This window comes from Polypterus senegalus, chromosome 9 (genome assembly GCF_016835505.1).
Source record: "Polypterus senegalus isolate Bchr_013 chromosome 9, ASM1683550v1, whole genome shotgun sequence".
NCBI classification, from domain to species: domain Eukaryota; kingdom Metazoa; phylum Chordata; class Cladistia; order Polypteriformes; family Polypteridae; genus Polypterus; species Polypterus senegalus.
Genome location: NC_053162.1, coordinates 112346379 through 112365719, shown reverse-complemented (window position 1 = coordinate 112365719; position 19341 = coordinate 112346379). Strand labels below are relative to the sequence as shown.

Genomic DNA, 19341 nt, shown 5'->3' with positions numbered 1-19341 from the left:
TTTCCCTGTGCTTAAAACTCATGAAAGTATTTACAGATGGAGTTGTTCATAGAGTGATTTGTTGCAATGATACTTTTCTCTTTTTTCAAATGTTCCTTTTTTCCCCGCTGTGCTTAAAACTCATTTTAAAAAAAGTGTTTCCAGCGATCAGGCTGTAAGGCTATTAGCATGAACTCCTGAAATGTTTTTTGGTTGGTTGTGGTTGGTTTTTAAATTAATTAAATTTTGGTGGCGCAACGGTATCCACTGTTGACTGGTAGTCGAAGCTTCACAGGTTCGACCCCAGACAAGTCCGTTTTGAGAAGTTAGCTGCTCTTATTCTTACTATTTTAGAAAAAAAACATACATTTGAATGCAGTCTGTTACAGGTAGTGTAAATGTACGAGTCTTGCAAAAGTTAACTTTTTTTTTTTTTTTTTAATTTAATTCTCTCAGTCACATTCACGATCCCACTTGACCCCACGCTTTTGACACTGCTGTTTTCACATAAAGACGTGCTATAACAGAGGTGAACGCCGATGTTGACGGTTCTACATCAGAGCAAGAATGCACACCGCACTTTTACCATCGCTGTATTTTGTATATGTACATAGGAAGCTCTGCAGTCTACTTGTGACTTTACGCTGCAGGAAGTAAGTGAATTAAATAAAGGTAAGTAAGTAAATAACATTCGATCTGGCTCTCATATACAAAGTACAGCGATGGCAGCTTCAACCTTCACCTATAGACTCTTCAGTACGCGAACAACTCGCCACGCTAGTGTTTAGATCTGGACGGTGTATGTGCCCCAAAAAAAAAAGTCAAACTGCATTCTCGTACCATTGCTTGCGTACTCAAGTGTCAGCAGGCAATTTTAGTGGCATTACATGTATTTTTTGAGCATGCCCGTGTCGATCAAACACAGGAAGCTCTGTGACTTTACGCTGTAGGAAGTAAATAACTCAAGGTAAATAACATTCCATCTGGCTTTTATGTAAGTAACATATAAAAGTAATGTTTTGGGCACATGCAACGTCCAAATCTAAACACTAGTCGCGCACGTACTGAAGAGTCTATAACTGAAGGTTGAAGCTGCCGTCGCTGTACTTTATATACAAGAGCCAGACCGAATGTTACTTACTTATTTATTTACTTACTTCCTAAAGCATACAGTCACAAGTAGACTGCAGAGCTTCCCATGTACATATACAAAGTACAGCGATGGCAAGTGTGGCATACATTCTTACTCCGATGTATAACCGTCGTCATCATCATCAGAGTTCACCTCTGCTATAGCACGTCTTTATGTGAAAACAGCAGTGTCAAAAGCCCAGGGGAAGGGGAGAGTAAGTAGGATTGTGAACGCGACTGACAGAATAAAACCAAATTTAAAAAAAAAACAAAAAAACTAACCTTTACAAGTATCATACATTTACACCGGCTGTTGCAGACTGGAATCAAATGTATGTCTTAATTCTAAAATATTAAGAATAAGAGCAGCTCACTTCTCAAAACTGACTCGTCCGGGATCAAACCCGTGAAGTTTTGATTACCAGTTAACAATTGATACCGTTGTGTTGATTTATGCAGTTTCTTTCACTGATGACTTGTCCATAATGATGAATATGAATATTACTGCTGATGTTCCAACTAACAGCTGTCCCCCACACTGCTCACGCTTCTTAAATTCTTGTATTATATCCGATTTTAAAACCATTTTCTCTAGTCTTCATGTGCATGTCCAAAATAATGGTATCGATGATTCGGTCTTAAAATTTAATTCTTCCTGTAAAATGGTTTTAGACTCAATTGCTCCGCCCTAGATACACAGTAATAAGGGAAGACCTGCTCCCTGGCTAAATGAATCTACGTGATCGCAGCAACGCGTCTATCGAACTGCTGAACGGCATTGGAAAAAAGATGGATTTATAGTCTCTAAACATATTTTTAGGACTTTTCAACTTCCAGGCTGCACTTAAGAAAACTGAACAAGAATTCTTTGCCGATTTAGTATCCCGTCATTCTAAGACTACTGGGGTCTTACTTAATTCAATTAATGTGAACAAGAATTCTTTGCCGATTTAGTATCCCGTCATTCTAAGACTACTGGGGTCTTACTTAATTCAATTAATGCAGCCATTCACCCTCATTCTCTGATGGGATTATATAGCACTGTTCACTAACATCAGCAGTTTCTATCATTGTCAGCAAAACTGATACTATCCGCTGTGGCATTGCACCTTTACAATACCATCGGGATGTACTGGCTATGAACTTCCTACTGTTAATCATGACATTGTCTTAGAATCCTTTCATCTAGTCTCACTTTCACAGTTATACAGAACGATTGACACCCTTAAACCAGCTCCCAGCCCCCTTGATATAGTACCACCACGCCTCTTAATGGAAGCATTTGATGTTTTGGGTCCATCCTTACCAGCCATTATCAACGATTCTGTTAAGTGCGGGGGTTGTGCCCTTATTTTTTAAACATGCTGCAGTCCATCCACGTCTAAAAGAGGCAGAATTAGATCCTGGAGTTTTAGCCAATTTTCGCCCTTTTTCCCCAACTGCCATTTCTGGCTAAAATTCTAGAAATAATTATTTATAATCAATTGGTTGATCACCTTAACTCCAATAATTTATTTGAGATCTACCAATCTGGCTTTAGACGTTATCATGGTGTTGAAATGGCCCTCCTGAAAGTATTCAACGACATCTCTATTATTACTGACTCATGTGACGCGGCAGTCCTCCTCCTTCTTGACCTGTCCAGTGCCTTTGACACTATTGACCTTGAGATATTGCTGATGTGGCTTGAAGATCTTGTTGGGCTTAAAGGGGCTGCTCTTAAATGGTTCAGGTCATATTTAACTGGTAGACACTTTTCAGTGACTTGAAATTCCTCTTTTTCATCTACTGTTTCTCTTAAATATGGTGTTCCTCAGAGATCCATTTTAGGTCCTATTTTATTTTCTATATACCATCATCCTATTGGATTTATTTTTAGGAAATTTAACATTGTTTTTCACTGATATGCTGATGATACTCAGGTTTACATTCCTGTATGCAACTCTGCCATAAATCAACTCCACAGCTGTCTTTCTGAACTAAGATCCTGGATGGCTAATACATTTCTTCATCTGAATCAAAATAAAACAGATGCGCTTACAGAGGGTCCATCAGCTAAAGCCCAAATTGGTCTTGGACTTCTCGGCTCTCTCGGTCTTTTGCAAACCTCAAGTCCGCAATCTAGGTGTTATCTTTGACAGTAACCTCTCTTTTGAGAAACAAGTAAATTCTGTAGTGAAGAGTTGCTTTATCCAGCTTCGTCTATTAGGTAAGATTAAGCCTTTTTTTTTTTTTTTATCTTCTAGGGATCTTAAGAAAGCTTTTCTTTTTTCTCGGCTCGATTACTGCAGGTCGCTATATTCTGGGATTAACAAATCCCTGATACACAGGTTACAGTTGGTCCAGAATGCTGTCGCTCGCGGTTGGGGCAATAAAGTATGACTCTGTTTCTCCTACTTTAGCTTCTTTACACTGGCTGCCTGTCAGTTTTCGAATTGATTTTAAAATCTTGTTGCTAGTTTTTAAATCTTTACATTGGCTTGCTCCTGCCTATTTATCTGAATTGTTTGATTTACACCAGCCGTCTAGAGTGCTTAGATCAGGGGTTCTCAAACTCGGTCCTGGGGGCCCACTGTGGCTGCAGGTTTTTGTTCCAACCAGATTCCTAATCAGTGACAACACCTGATAGCACTGATCTCATTTAATTAGCTGGTATTATTTATCTTTTATTCTACTGTACATTCAGAAAAGCACAGCAGCATGATTTTTACATTCACAAGAAACTTAGAAATATTTCTGTTTTGCTATGGATTTAAATGCTTAACTCTTATTACATTTTGCCCTTTCTCTGTGCAGTTCGCTTCCTTCATTGAATCTTAACAATGACAATTAAAAACAAGCAGAGCAGAAACCCAAGCAAACACTCAATCGTGAAAGGCTGCAACTACTTTAGCATCAGCCCCACAAAGTAGTAAATAATGGATTAATTAAACAATTAGAACACCATAAAAGTAGAATGACAATCAAGATGAAAATACTGTTAAAAAGAAAAAAATACATATAACTGCTTAGTACATTTTAATACTTTTTTTTTTTAAACAAACTTAGTTTTCTAATTTGTATATTATTCCCAAAACAGGAAATGTGGGAAACAGTTCACTTAATTAGCACAGGAGTCAAATTAAAAACAGAGGCTGGTTGGAACAAAAACCTGCAGCCACAGTGGGCCCCCTGGACCGAGTTTGAGAACCCCTGGCTTAGATCTTCTGGTCAGTTGTCTGTTTGTCCCTCGAACCAAATGTAAAACCAAGGGGGACAGGGCTTTTGCAGCTGCTGCCCCTCGCTTGTGGAACTCTTTCTCATCACATAAAGAAGTCGTCTACAATTGAACTGATCAAAACAAGATTAAAGACTCATTTCTATTCACTAGCATTCCGTGAACTTCAGTAATACTGATGGTTTCCTCATTGTGATTATATAAAATTACTTCTATTTATTATCTATTTTATTTATGTTCATATATTTTATTTCTATTTATGTTATTTGTTTTTCTTTTATTCTATTATTGAAAAGCACTTTGGCCACCGCATTCCTATGTTGTTTTAAATGTGCTATATAAATAAAATTACATTGACTTTGAATAGAAGTGCATTTGTTCCGTTATATATTTGTACCTCTTCTGAAAGTGTTTATTTTATATTTGGAATTCAAGCTTCACATATTATACACTTCATGTCTACATTTTGTCAATTATTACTAAAACATGATAAACGTTTCTGTTTTAATGATGTGTTTACATGTGTTCCAAATAACAATACAGTGGAACCTCGGTTTACGAGTGTTTCGCAAGTTGAGCAAAATTTTTTAATAAATTTTGACTTGATAAATGAGCGATGTCTTGCAATACGAGCAGTATGGATACACTTTGTCTGCTGAGTGTCATGTGATCACAACTGAGCTGATGGTTCTCTCTCTCTCTCTCTCTCCTTCTCTTGCTCTCGCACGTCTCTCTCTCCTTATCTCGCTCGCACTCGCCTCTCTCTCTCATCTATCTTGCTCTCTCTCGTCTCGAGGGCAAATGTCTCCTATTCTCCGTCTGAGTCTGTGTGCCTCACTCATATAGTCAACATCCGTATGAGCATATACTGTTTACTACAGCATTGTGACTATGTGTGTGTGTGCGCGCGCGCGCACACACATGTGTGCTGTGAAGTGCAAGTCCCCATCTTGTGCCCCAAAACACAAAGCTGAGTCTCAGTACTTTAACAGCAGCAGCTGCCTTCAGCTTGAAACAGCACTGTTATTTATTTTAGCGAGATCTTTATAATGTTCCTTGTAACACGCATTGACGGCAGGCGCTTATAGCATGTCTGTGATCTTTCTGGATGTGCTTATACGGCGAACTGCTACAGCGCTGGGAGACTGCGATTGCTTTGGGACACTCTTCCGCGTGTCGTCCGTTGGGTGGAATCCCACATGAGTTTAGAAACTCACTCACACCAGCCATGATTCTTTTTAAAGGTAAAGTGCAGGTTAATTTGTTTTATGTATTTTTACTTTATATTTTGTATTAATCATTTTTATATGAATAGTTTTGGGTTGTGGAATGAATCATCTGAGTTTCCATTATTTCTTATGGGGAAATTTGCTTTGATATACGAGTGCTTTGGATTGCCAGCACGTTTCCGGAACGAATTATGCTCGCAAACCGAGGTTCCACTGCATAGTATTTATAAAAGGTGTCATTTTGCTTGACTTCTCACACTATACAACTCTAAGCAACTGACACACAGGTAAAAAGACTGGAGATGAGAAAACTGTGCAGTGGTGGTGGGGGGATGTGATAGTAGGCTGCTGGCTGCTTATCCACACATTTACAGGACAAAGACGCTGATGGAGAGGTGCGAAGCGATTTAAGGTGGGATGGATCTACAAGTTTTTTCATAGGCTCTGGTAATTCTAGTGTTAAAGTCCAGAAGAAACAGGGACAGGACCCTAAGTAAACCAAGTGGGAGAGTACCAGGGCAAGTTTCCAAGTGGGGGTTTTGTCCCGTGTTCCATAAAAACATGGTACAGGCTCCATTCCCAATACACATGACCATGCAAGTAAAGAAACAAAGGGAGTGCATGGGAGAGATAAACAGGATTTGGCTGGATCCTATGGGGGAAGCGAAGGGGGCTTACAATGCTGTCTCGGAAGAGAGAGCCAATCCCCACCATTGGGGTCAATATCCCAGCTAAACGTCAATTGTGGCAAACTTCTAATAGGTACCAAGCTCCTCTTGTTCCACTACCCTTGACTGATGTCCCCTTTGAAAGAATTGGGGTCGATATAGTAGGACCCTTACAGCCCTCAGCCCAAAGACATAAACATATATATTAATTCTTGTGGACTACGATATCCGATATCCAAAGGCTGTTTCTTTGCACTCAGCCACATCAAAGGCTATCGCACAGGAATTGGTACAGGTCTTTGCATGAGTCGGCATCCCTAGGGAAATCTTTACAGACCAAGGGACGCCTTTTATCTCAGAGACGTTAACACTAGAATTACCAGAGCCTATGAAAAAACTTGTAGATCCAGCCCACCTTAAATCTGTTCGCACCTCTCTGCCAGCGTCATTTGTCCTGTAAATGTGCCGATAAAGACAAGCAGCAGGCTATTCCATCCCCCCACCGACTTAGAATGTGCGCGAACTTCTCCCAGCTCACGCCTTGATTGATTATCTGGGAGTGAAGTGGAGTTTTAGAATGGAAATAATAGATCGTTATTTGGGACACGATCATTTCATGTGTGTTCAATTTCTACAATTTGCGTAAACACATTTTTAAAACAAACGTTTTTCATATTTTAGTAGTAGATGACAAAATGTAAGCATAAACTGTAGAATAATGTATGAAGCCTTAAGTCCAAAGATCAAATAAACACTTTCACAAAAGGTTCAAGAACGATACAACAGCTTCCGTGGCGGAGCGGTAAGATTTGCTGATTTGTAATCAAGAGTTCCCGGTTCGATCCTGACTCACTCCTACATTTGCTGTTTTCAGTAGTCAGCTGCTCTTATTGTTAATATTATACAGTAAACACATACGCTTGGTTTGCGTCTGTAACACACGGTGTACATTTATAGGACTTGTAAAAGTTACCATTTTTTTTTCCCACTTTTATTCTCTCTAAATCACGATACATACTACTGCACCCAACCCCCCCACCACCCCTCCAAACCCAGGGATCTGACACTGTTAGTTTTTATTTGAAACTGGGAATAACTGGAGATGTGAGTGGTGTTTTGAGACAATGGAACTGGAAATTCTCTCATCTGGAGGGGTAAAAGCTGCCTTCTTCGTATTTCACCGTCACTTGATTTGTTTTTTTAATTCAGTTTTTTTGAGTGTTCCTGCTCATGCTGAATTAGTACTCACCTTATGGTCTATGTTGTCAAAAACACAAAATTGGATTGTTTGGCCTTACCACCAACTTGTTCTACCAAATCAAGACTATGTGAAGCTTAACTGCACCCTGCAACAGTTACTACTGACACATGGACTGGTGCTGCTTTTACACCTGTTGTAGTAGATTGCACACAATTTGGAAAAATAAATTGCACAGCACACATTCCTTATTTACTTTTTTTCTGGATTCTCTTCAATTGAGTGTTTCTCCTCATTTTGGACTTTAATATTTTTATTTAAAAAAATGTAAAAAAATAAGCTTATGTATAGTAGATGCACACATTTGCTGCTGTGCATCTACATTTTTTTATTTAACGCTTCTGTCCCACATACTTCTGTCATCCCCACTACCTTATAACACAACACTTAAGATAAAATACAACAACACCTGCAAACTGTACAGGAATAATACAATTTCACTTTTAGAGAAACTTACACCATTTCAGCTTTATCACGATAAAGGTCAACAGTCAATCTCGAGGGTTGTAATCCAGCAAGCCTAAACTTCTTAGCCCAATACGGCAAGTGCATGAATTTTTTAATAGCAGCTTGAATACTGAGGAAGGAAACAAACAGACTAGTTAGAACTTAAAATAGAATAAAACAGAAAGACTGAAGAACACATTATACCAGATACAAAAACAATGGATTATGACAACCTTGAAGTTTAAAAATATCTGTGGTCTAGTCAAAAATAACAGCTTGGTGAAATAATATAATTATTTTTACATACTGTTTATTTTTACTACACCGTACCTTAACACTGTACTGTTTGGAAAGTAAGTGTGTTTTAAAATTGAGTAATGCCCTTCCCACCCCACTGAACCTCCACCCACCAAATACATAATTATGTTATTCTGCATGTAATTTTGTGTAAAATATTACCTACACCATATTGGTAATTACTAAATATCAAGAGATCACGCTAATGAGCCACACTAATAATAATGCAGATTTTATCCTGTAGAAAAGGGTAAACTAACTCTCAACATCTGCACAGTTATTTGGGGTTATGGTAATTTAATAATCCACTCTGTCAAACTGGTCGAATTTTTGAGCAGCAAGAGATTCATTAGGCTTTGGACTCCACAAATAAAATACTGTAAAACTTTGATTTGCCACCACTCGATTAACCATGTGCCAAAAATAAATAAATAAAATCACACACCACCTATTACTATACTACTACTGCTGTGTGGTATGCTGCAAGCTCTGCAGATTGGAACTACTCTCCCTTCTGCTACCACAGAATGTTCTTCCCCAGCAACGGCGTGTCAGGCCGCATTTTTAAATCATAGTGTCAGTTATATGCCTTCAGTTTTAATAGCATTTTGTAGCTTTTCTCTTTCATTATAATCTACTATACATTGTTATGGCTGATAAATATAAGTATGTGGTGTTGGAATTGTGGCAAAAGTGTTTCAAATACTGCTTCAATTTACAGAGTAGGAAAAACAACAGTGAACAATATAAAGCGCAATGCTGAAAAAATTTAAAAACGTGTTGGAAATGGAAATCACAGACAGTAATGTTAATGTATTAATTTTAACGTTCTTCTGTATTGCAATTTTCTTTTTAAATTCTATAATGATTTTTAATATATTGTGAAGTGCAGGCAGCTTGAGGTGTGCTGTTCGAGAGCAGAAAGTGTGTAATTAATGCTTTTAGTAGTAAGACTGGGTGAAGGGATTCTCTTCGGTAAGTTGGGAGAAAGGAAGGTGCAGCGGAAGAAAGTTTTGAGGTGAGAGTCAGGAGACAATAAGCAGGAGTGCTTGCAGTATAGAGAAATAAAGGAATGTGAGTGGCACGAAATACACTGACTAGTAGAGAAAGCTTTTTTTTTTATTGTTTTGGATGTGGAGTATAAGACAGATTACCGTTTGTTACAGAACAAAGACTCCAAGTAGAACATAGAAAAATCCAGTACCTCCGAGTTGTTTCCTTATTATGCTGGTCGTTAGAATATTATATGAAAATTTATTTTATTAATACTATATTATGTTTTGTAAATAAATATGACTATTCGCTAATCTATATAATTTATAAAGGAGCTGCTCTGTTATCCATCTTTTATCCCTCACAGCCTCGGTCTTGACCCCTGACAGATAATAGGGGTTTTCCTGTATTTTGTCTTCTGTCTTCATGATTTTCATGAACAGGATACCAAGGCACAGCCTAGGATGGAAAATCTAGCTTTCACGTATAAGGATTACATCTACTTTTTGCAGATGTTTTCTTCTGAGCTGTAGGCCACAATGGTCCGCAGTTAACTAGAATGCCACATGGACGAGAAAGGGAAACTTCAAATCCACTTCGCTCTTGAAAGAACAGCCACAAAAGTAAGTAAAGTACATCAGCATATTATTAACAAGTAATGAAATATCACAATTCCACAAATGTAACCAACGGGGCATGAAGTTAAGCAATTTCGATAATCTACCTCCTTGTTTACCATGCTTATGATCATCAAGGGATGCTCCTATCAGATTTTTTCTTTTTTTAAGATCCGATATCATCTTAGTGGAAACGCAAATTCCGAAACCGATTTCAATTTTTATCTCCTTAAAAATACATTTACACTAAGCTCTTACATAACTATATACAGAGATAACAGTGTTATACAAAACATAGGCTAAGTTTAAATAGCTACCTTTTGATTTTTTTATTAATAAGAAAATGCTTTAGGCTTATTGATTAGGGATAATAAAAATAATCTATTAATAAAATAGAGAGTTTTATGCATAAAACACCAAAGAAAATAAAAAGCTTCTCATATTGATAAGCTTTGAAATTCTTTAATTTCTTCAGTAATGTACTTAACTGAAGCAGCGTAATTTAAATATAAGTTGCTTTTACCATTTGTCTAACAAAAAAATACATTCTCACACCTATTTCAATTAAGTGATATAGGCAGTTAAACACTAAACAAATATACATTCACTTACACATTTCAATCCTTTAAACTCATTAATTGTAGTAGGGTTAATTTTTATATTAAAATATGCATTTACTCTATTTAAAGTTTTTTCTCTTTTGTTTTACAGTGTACCAGCTATACATTCTTAATTACTGAGGTGTAATTTCAAACATGCATTGCCATTTTAATTATGCAGCACTTATTTCATACCAAAATTTAAACCGTATGACACAGTTAAAAGTACAATCCTTTAAGAAGCTGCATATCTCAGATTCTGTTTTCTCAGTTTATTACACTATTTTGTTTACTGTAAACACTAATATTTGATAAAGTCTGCCTTACCTCTGTTTACAAGGGTTAGGGTTGTATGCTAGTTCAACCACTATACATTTAGAACATTAGAACAATCTGCACAAGAACAGTCCATTCAGCCCAAAAAAGCTTGTCAGTTCTATGCATGTAATCCTTCTAAAATAACATCAAGTTTAGAAGGTCCCTAAAGTCCTACGGTTTACCACACTACTTGGCAACATATTACAAGGTTCTCTGTATAAAGAAAAACTAATACTTGGGCAAAATACAGTGTATCAAATCAAAATGTACTCCAAAGTTTCCAAGAGTGTACCCATGTTTTTGCTGAACTCATTTTAACAGACTCGATCTAATGTACTACTTCCCAACATAATTTTAAACACTTTCGTTATGTCACCTCTTGACATCCTTTTGCTTAAAATGAAAAACACTCAGCTCTTTAAATCTTTTCTCATAACTCATCCACTGCTGTTCTGGAATAAGCCCAGACACTCTACTTTGGACTTTATCTAGCACAGCTATGTCGTTTCTGTAGCCTTGAAAACAAAACTATATAAAATACTCCAGATGAGGTCTACCCAGTACATTATAATGCTTATGCATAACCTCCTTTGACTTGTACTCTACACATTGTGCGTTATAACCTTTACATTCTACAGTGCATAAAAAAAATGAAGGGAACACTTAATAATCACTGTATATCACCAAGTCAGTCAGTTAGCTACATCGATCTGTCCAGTAAGGAAGCTTAAGCAATAGTTATTCGGCGGCACATGCTCTAGTGCAAACAAATGTTACAACAGATGCACTGAACGGGCAAAAGCAAGAAAACTCCCAAAAACGGAATAGCTGTACAGGTAGTGGCTACAGATAATTGCTCTCTCCTTATTTTTTTTGATTGATTCTTCTCTAGTTTTGTGTGTGTCCTTGTCACTACTGGTAGCATGAAGAAGTACCTACAGCCGATTAATACTAGAATCTCTGAAGCCTAAGTAAAAAAAGCCATAATGCAGGGCCACCTTAAATTCCTTTGCACCTCTTCATCAGCATCTTTGTTTGGCAAATGTGTCAATCAGCCTGCTATCCCATTCCCCCCACCAATACAGCTTAAGTTCTTCCAGCTCAAGTCTGTTTATCTGGGTGCATGGTTCCTGGAGTTGTACAAGGTAAATAACATTGTTATTTGGAATACATACATTTCATCTGTGCTCTGTTTCTACAATGATCTGGGTAAATGTTGGATGGCAGGAAATGTTGAACATATAACTAAAAAGGAAACTTTTACCATGTTATAGTAATAATGACATTAAATGCATATGTAATGCATGTGTTAAGACCATAGTCCAAAAATCAAACACACCCTTTCACAAAAGGTACAACAAAACAATTGTACTTTTATATAACCAAAGAAAAACAAATCATTCAATTACATGTTGCTGTCAATGAGTGAAAGCCCAAGTCCAAATATCAATGAACAGAAAGTCAAAGTGTGGCCGGTGCAGAGGGAAGAACTGCTATCTCATAATCAAGAGGTTGCGGGTTTGAGTCTGAGCTCTTTCTATTTTTATGTAGTGAGCTGCAATTATTACTACTACAATAAAAACATACATTTGATTTGAGTCTGTGACACCCAGTGTAAATTTTGGCTAGTTGTAAAAGTTTTTTTTTTTTTTAATTCAGTTTTATTCTGTCAGTGATGTTCACGTGGTACAACAAACTAGTTGCTGCACCACAACACAACTCTCCTTGGCATCATAAATAAAGTGGGACTTCCACCTGCAGCTATTTTAGTACACAAGCAATATTCCACGCTAGTGTTTACATCTGGCAGTGCCATGCTGACAGTGTATGCGCCCAAAAAGCAGCCTGTCTCAGTACCATTCACCGTAACATGGAATACAAGCAAGATTAGGGGGAAAAAAAATGTTCAAATGACAACTCATGTTCAAATGGCATAGAATTTTCAAATAATGACGTTTTCATGCATGGATGTGTGTATACATACACGAGCAATGCAGACACAGATATTTTTCAATTCAAATGCACACTTTCACAAAGGTATACCGAAAAAAGTGTGCTTATATTAAACTGAATAAAAAATTCAAGTCACAATAAAATACCAAGATGACATGATTCACCAACATTTGTGTGTCTGCTTATATTCTTTCAGCAATATCTTTTACGGGTAGTAAAAATTTACACCGGGTGTTACAGATTTAATTAAAATGTATGTTTTTATTATAGTAATAATAATAGCAAATCACTACTCAAAATGAGAAACACCTGAACTCGAACCTGCAACCTTTGGTTATAATGCAGCAGTTCTTAAATCTGCACCATTCAAGAAGACATGTCACATTTCTGTTTTACATTTTAACTTGGGTTTTTAACTTAGACAGCTACATGTAAATTAAATGATAATCATATTTGGTTATATTCTTGAATAAAAAAGCATGTGTTTGATATTTGGACTAAAGTTTTCACACATAATATACTACATGAGATAGCAGGCTGCCTGCTGCTTGTGCTGATTGATACATTTGCAAAACAAAAACACTGATGAAGAGATGCAAAGGAATTTAAGGTGGCCTGGCATTATGACTTTTTTTTTGTGGGCTTCAGGGATTCTAGTGTTAATGTTGCACAGATAAGTCCTTCCCCTCCAGGAGGACACCCATACATGCCACAGCAAAAAAGGCTGCTCTGTCTCTCAGTATATTCTCAAGAGTGTGGAGGAGATACCAGCAGAAAAGCTGTTAGACGAGGAGAGGTGGACAGGCCCATAGAAGGGCATCAACCCAGCATCAGGACTGATGACTGATCCTTTGTGTGAGGATGAACAAGAGCACCATCAGAGCTCTTCAAAATTGCTTCCAGCTGGCTACTGGTGTTCATGTTTCTGACCAAACTGTCAAAAATGGACTCCATGAAGGTGGCATGAGGGACAACATTTTCTAGTGGGACCTGTGCTCATAGCCCATTACAGCGCAGCTAGATTGGCAATCACCAGAGAATACACAATTGGCGACACTGCTACTGGCACCCCATTCTCTCCAAAGATGAGAGAAGGTACACACTGAGCACATGTGAGAGACATGAGAGACTGAGTATGGCATGGTGAATGTTATGAAGCACACATCATCATCCACTGTAATCAGCTTGGCAGGAGGGTTAGTAATGATCGGAGGAGACATGTCCTTGGAGGGTCGCACAGGCCTTCACATGCTAGGTAATGGTACCCTAACTGCTGTTAGGTACTGGAAAGAAATCTTCAATCACTGTCAGACTAGATGCTGGTGCAGAGGGCCATGGGTTACTCCTGGTGCAGGACAATGCCCGGCCACATGTGGCAAGAATGTATAGGCAGTTCCTGAATGACAATTGCATTGATGCCACTGACAGGCCCGCACAGACCTGAATCCATTTGAGAACCTCTAGGATGTTATTTATTGGTGCATTTGACACAGCCAAATACAATAGACAGCCCAGGAGCTCTTCAATGCCGTGATCTAGGTCTGGGAGGAGGTCCTGTAGCACATCATCAGGAGAATGCTCAGACGTTGTCTGGAGTGCATACAGGCACATGGGGCCACACACACTATTGATTCACATTATAAGTTGCTTTGAAGAAATTCACACAAATTAGATCAGCCCGTGATTTCAACTGTTAACTGATTTTCGGTATGATGTTGAATCCAGCCCTCAATGTGCTGGTGAATTTGGTTTCTATTGACTGTTCTTACATTATTGGTTCTCAATGAATTACACAGTATTACTCATTAAAGACTTTCCACTTGAGTATTTCATTCATCAATTTCCAGTATTTGTCTTAAGTGTTCCCTTAATTTTTTTTCAGAAGTGTATTAGTCATCTTAAATTAATCTGAACACTGTATAGAAATTGACAGTGACAACTACAAAATTTTCAATCCCTAACATTAGGTGTACTTTCAACTTCTAGACCTCCCATTATGCATTCAAACCTAACATTTTTACTTTGTTTGTGTAATACCTTAACATTTAAATTCACCTGTCATTAATCAGCCCCAGCATGTAGGTTGTTTAAGTTCTTCTGTAACAATTCAATGGATTCCAGATTATCTGACAATCCACTTCCTTTGGAATGATCTGCAAGCTTAAACAGATTGTTGCTTACATTACTATCCAAATCATTCATATACAGTCGGCCCTTGACATACGACCGGCCTGACATGCAAACTTGATTTCTGACCAAAATTTTTGTTTTGATTTACAACCAACATTTTGCGTTACAACCCAAATGCGGTCATGTGTATCTGCTTGTGCGATTGTAAACAAACAGCCGAGAGCGTTTGTAAGCGTCAGTCAGAGCCCAGATACATGTGTTTGTAGACGTAATTTCGGTCAGTGCAGTGATTTATCTATATATATATAATTCACTAAGACCATGGCAAGCAAGACGCATAATTGCTAAGGAAGGAAGAGAAGGAAACTAAGGTAAAGAAAACGATTGTTAAGGGATGTTAGCTAGCAGGCTGGCGCGGCACATAATGATGTCATCAGGCTGAGTCAGCACCAGCTTGCTTTGGAGTGTATTATTACAGCAGTTCACAACACAGCCAGCTTTGAACTGAGTGTTCGACTACTGTCATTATTAACTTGAGAAACTGCGCTCACAATCGAAACAAAGTAGGAAATTGTGTGGAAATATGAGAGTGGTGTTCGTGACCGATCTCGCTAATATGTACAGTATGTCGAAATCCACCATCTCGACGATTTTACAAAGAAAAGATTTGCATAAGGAGACCACCTTCCGTTTCATTCTCCTCCTCCCTTCCTGCAGGCCAAAGATGTCAAATGAAATGGCGAGTACAGTATGAAATTGTTGTTTCAGGTAGGCTAGGCACTTTATAACTTTTTGGTTAGTACATTCGAAAAATTATTGGTGTTTTGGTAAATTATGTGCAGTATACAAACCTTTTTTATTATGAAAAGGTTAAGTAAGTGTTGCTGTGGGAGGTTCGGAGGTTCTTATAGGAAAAATAGTCTTGACTTACAACCAACTTGAGGTACAACCAGCCCTCGCAAACGAATTGAGTTTGTAAATCAAGGGTTCACTGTATATATAAAAAAAAAAAGTAGGATTCCAGAACATAAGTAAAATAAGTCCTCCCTTGTTTGAACCCATGCTAAATCTTCATAAAATCTTCAATTCTTGCCATGTGTTGCTCGATCTTTTCCTTAATTACCTCCATTAATTTACCTCTTACACTTCAAGCTTATTGGACAAAGGTTACATGGATTTGCCAGCTCACCTTTTTATATGACAGAAGACTATTTGCCATTTTCCCGCCCAACAGAATTTCCTCAGTGCGCTTTCTTAAAATGTGCGTCAAGTTTTACAATATGTACTTCCTAACCTCCTTAACAACGTGAGGATAATTATCTGGTCCCAGTGAGATCTTTGATTTCAGCCTATTTAATTTGAGCAACACTCCTCCCTATATAATTTCCATATCACTCAGGGCCTTTGTAGTAGTTTCTATTGCTGTTGGGAGGTTATGCCTTTCCTGACAAATGAACACTTGAAAAATGCAAGTTTAAAGCATTTGCTATTTCACTGTCTATATATTTTAATTCCCATTTACTATTCCTGATTTATTTCATCTCTAATTTAACAGTTATTTTACTACTAAATCTGGTTTTAATGTAGCCAGTTAGGCCTCCATATACCTGCCTAAAATTTAGTTTTCAGAAACACCAACCAATTCCAAAGATAACAGAACATGGTAGGACTTTGATGTGAAATTTTGCATACAAGTTGATAAATATTTTGTATGTCTTTATTTGTAACTTAGGTAAAGCAATGTAAAGCAATGTAATATTGTTACATAAGTGAGAAGCATTCATATTTACCCCCATCCCCTAACCCATTTTAGGAATGGGTCTCTTAGTTTTATGACAGGGTTTGGAGGAAGTGCCTCAAACCAGTCTGGCAAGTGTTTTTCTGCTGAAGTCTCTCTCTCAACCACCTGCAGGAAAGCCAGGCTGCCTAACTGACAAGCTCTACCTTAACATATGGTTTTGGCGGCAGGTGTGAAGGTGTTCTATTCCACCATTGGACTGAAGTATGGCTGTTTGGAGCTGGCTTGTATCAGAAGCCTTTAAGAACCATGATGTCCTATTCTCTCTAGGGGTTGGACAGAAAACCTATACGCTTGCTTTCTTTACCTCACACTCTCTCTCTTACCAGACTGATGAAAGACCATCTCACAAACCATGAACTGAAAAGGACAACACAATGAAGAGCATAGCTCAGCAGCCATATTGAGACAGACATGTAGCCTGTTCTGAAGAAAGGCGACCACAAATGATGCCTTAACTAGAGACATTAAGTAACTAACAAGTCTGAGTGCCACCTGAAACTACACATCAACATTTATCAGGTTGTATGGTTGCCAATATTCAAATGTACTTTGCATATTGTTATTATTTATGAATATGATCAATAATACATTGTTTAAATTCTAACTTAACTCCTGCTCATCTTTTACTACACTTAATTGCCTGAGGTTATAGATGTAGATGGGAAGGGAGGGAGAAGTTATATATGTCACAGTACCTTATAAACAGGGTTAAGGCTGGGAGATTTGAGGCATTCTGACAAAGGCTACATAATAATACAAGAGGGAAAAGTAGAGTAAAATATTACTCTACCAAGATAAAAAAAAAAAACGTCCAACACCCAACAAAACTCACATTGCAGTAGCCTCATTCTTAAAATTTGGCTTTGGATTATTAAAACTGCTCAGACTGTTTTTATTAAATTTATATTAATCAAGTTAAATGATTAAACTAAAAAATTAGATTGAAGAATTACTTCAGTTATTCTACTCTCACCCTCAAATGCCTGTTTCCCTTTCTTTGAAGTTAACTTTACTTTTCCCTGTCTGTTTTCCCAGCTTTGCACCCCTCTTACTTCTTCCTTATGTTTAAGCTCTCCACTTACACCATTTGTAATCTTTCATATTATAGAACCCTTTCACCGTCATCCTCTTAAATTGCTCTTCTTTCCTAACAGCCAGGAATTGTTCTATCAAACATAGACAAATTTGTCAATACCACTCATTAAAAAAGAACCACCCACAATGGTCTCTCATATGACTTGAAATTGACAAAAGTAATTGACACCCATCATTGTTTATTCCATATTTTACAATTATCAAATTTTGCTTTAGAGTTTTGATTCAACAGAATATTTTAAATAACACAAATGAAAGTGTCAGACACAAATGATGGGACCCTTACCCTAACATTTTGCTGCAGAATGTTTAGAGGCAATCACTGCAAACAAGAGCTTCCTGTAGCTCTCAGTGAGACATCTGCCCCTGTCAACAGATAGTTTTGGCTACTCGTCAGGTTTGTAGGTTGCCTTCTCCAGACTACAGGTTTCAGTTCTATGGATAGATGTTCAACAGGATTCAAATCAGGGTTTACAGAATACCACTCCAGGATAACCTAGTTTTTTGTTCTTAGTCATTCTTGGGTGTTTTAGCTGTCATTATCCCATTGGAGGATCCATGACCTGCAATTGAGACAGTGCTTTCTTAAATTGGGCGGTACGTTTTATTCCAGAATATCCTGATTGTTTTGAGATTTGATTGTTCCCTGCAAACTCAAGAGATCCCACACCAAATGCATGGAGCCTCTTTGAAAGCTTAACTTTTTTTTCCTTAAGTGGACATACTGCTGATGCCTATTGCCAAAAAGTTCTAGTTTTGTTTTATTTGCCCAAAGGACATTCTCCCAGAAGACCCAAGGCTTACTAATAAGTATTTTAGGAAATTCCAGTATGGCTTTTATGTTTTTATATTGTGTGCCATTTCACTGAAAAAGCAACTGATAGTGCAATCAGACACTGACCTTAGAGTTCAGCTAGTATCATTTGTAAGTTGTCATTGGTCTTATGTTTACTATTCTCACTATCTTTCTGTCCATTCTGGAATGATTTTCCTCTTGTTGCCTCATCCAGAGAGGTTAGCTACAATCTCAAGTACCTCAAACTTAACATTTGCAGCTGTTGTCACAGGAACATCAAGCTGCTTGGAAATGGTCTTATAGCCTTCACCTTTAACATGCTTGTCTGTAATTTACTACAAATAATGCCTCAGCAGTGGATTACAAAGCTTGAGCATAACCTCCTTGGTCTTGTACTTTACACATTGTGCTATAGCTGTAACTTAATATTCTGTGAACTTTAATAGCTTCTCAACACTGTCTGGAAGATGACCGTGTCGAGTCCACTACAACTCCAAAATCCTTCAGATAACGTGCACTTCAGATTTTCAGACCTCCCATTGGGTATTCGAACCTAACACTTTTACTTCCTACATTTAATATATGTAATACACTTATATAAAAATTTTATCACAAATGTGCCATGCAATTCAAAAAAATCATTATCTGCAAATCGACTAACCTTAGTATCATCTGCAAACTTGGCAAGCATTTTACTTGTATTCCTGATAAAATTCTTTACATATTTTAAAAACAGCAGCAGCCCCAGCACTGACCTCCATGTTCACCACTCTTAACATCAGCCAATTCTAACAGAGTACCTTGCAACATAAC

General features: G+C 37.6%; 1 protein-coding gene across 1 annotated transcript in view; it reads right to left on the bottom strand.

Moving 5' to 3' along the window:
* The window catches only part of LOC120534889 (putative ATP-dependent RNA helicase TDRD12), a 329578-nt gene that overhangs the window by 239269 nt on the left and 70968 nt on the right, over positions 1-19341 (bottom strand). The window contains exon 4 of the mRNA XM_039762401.1: positions 7940-8059. Within this exon, the coding sequence (XP_039618335.1) occupies positions 7940-8059 (120 nt within the window). The remainder of the gene's footprint in view (positions 1-7939; positions 8060-19341) is intronic.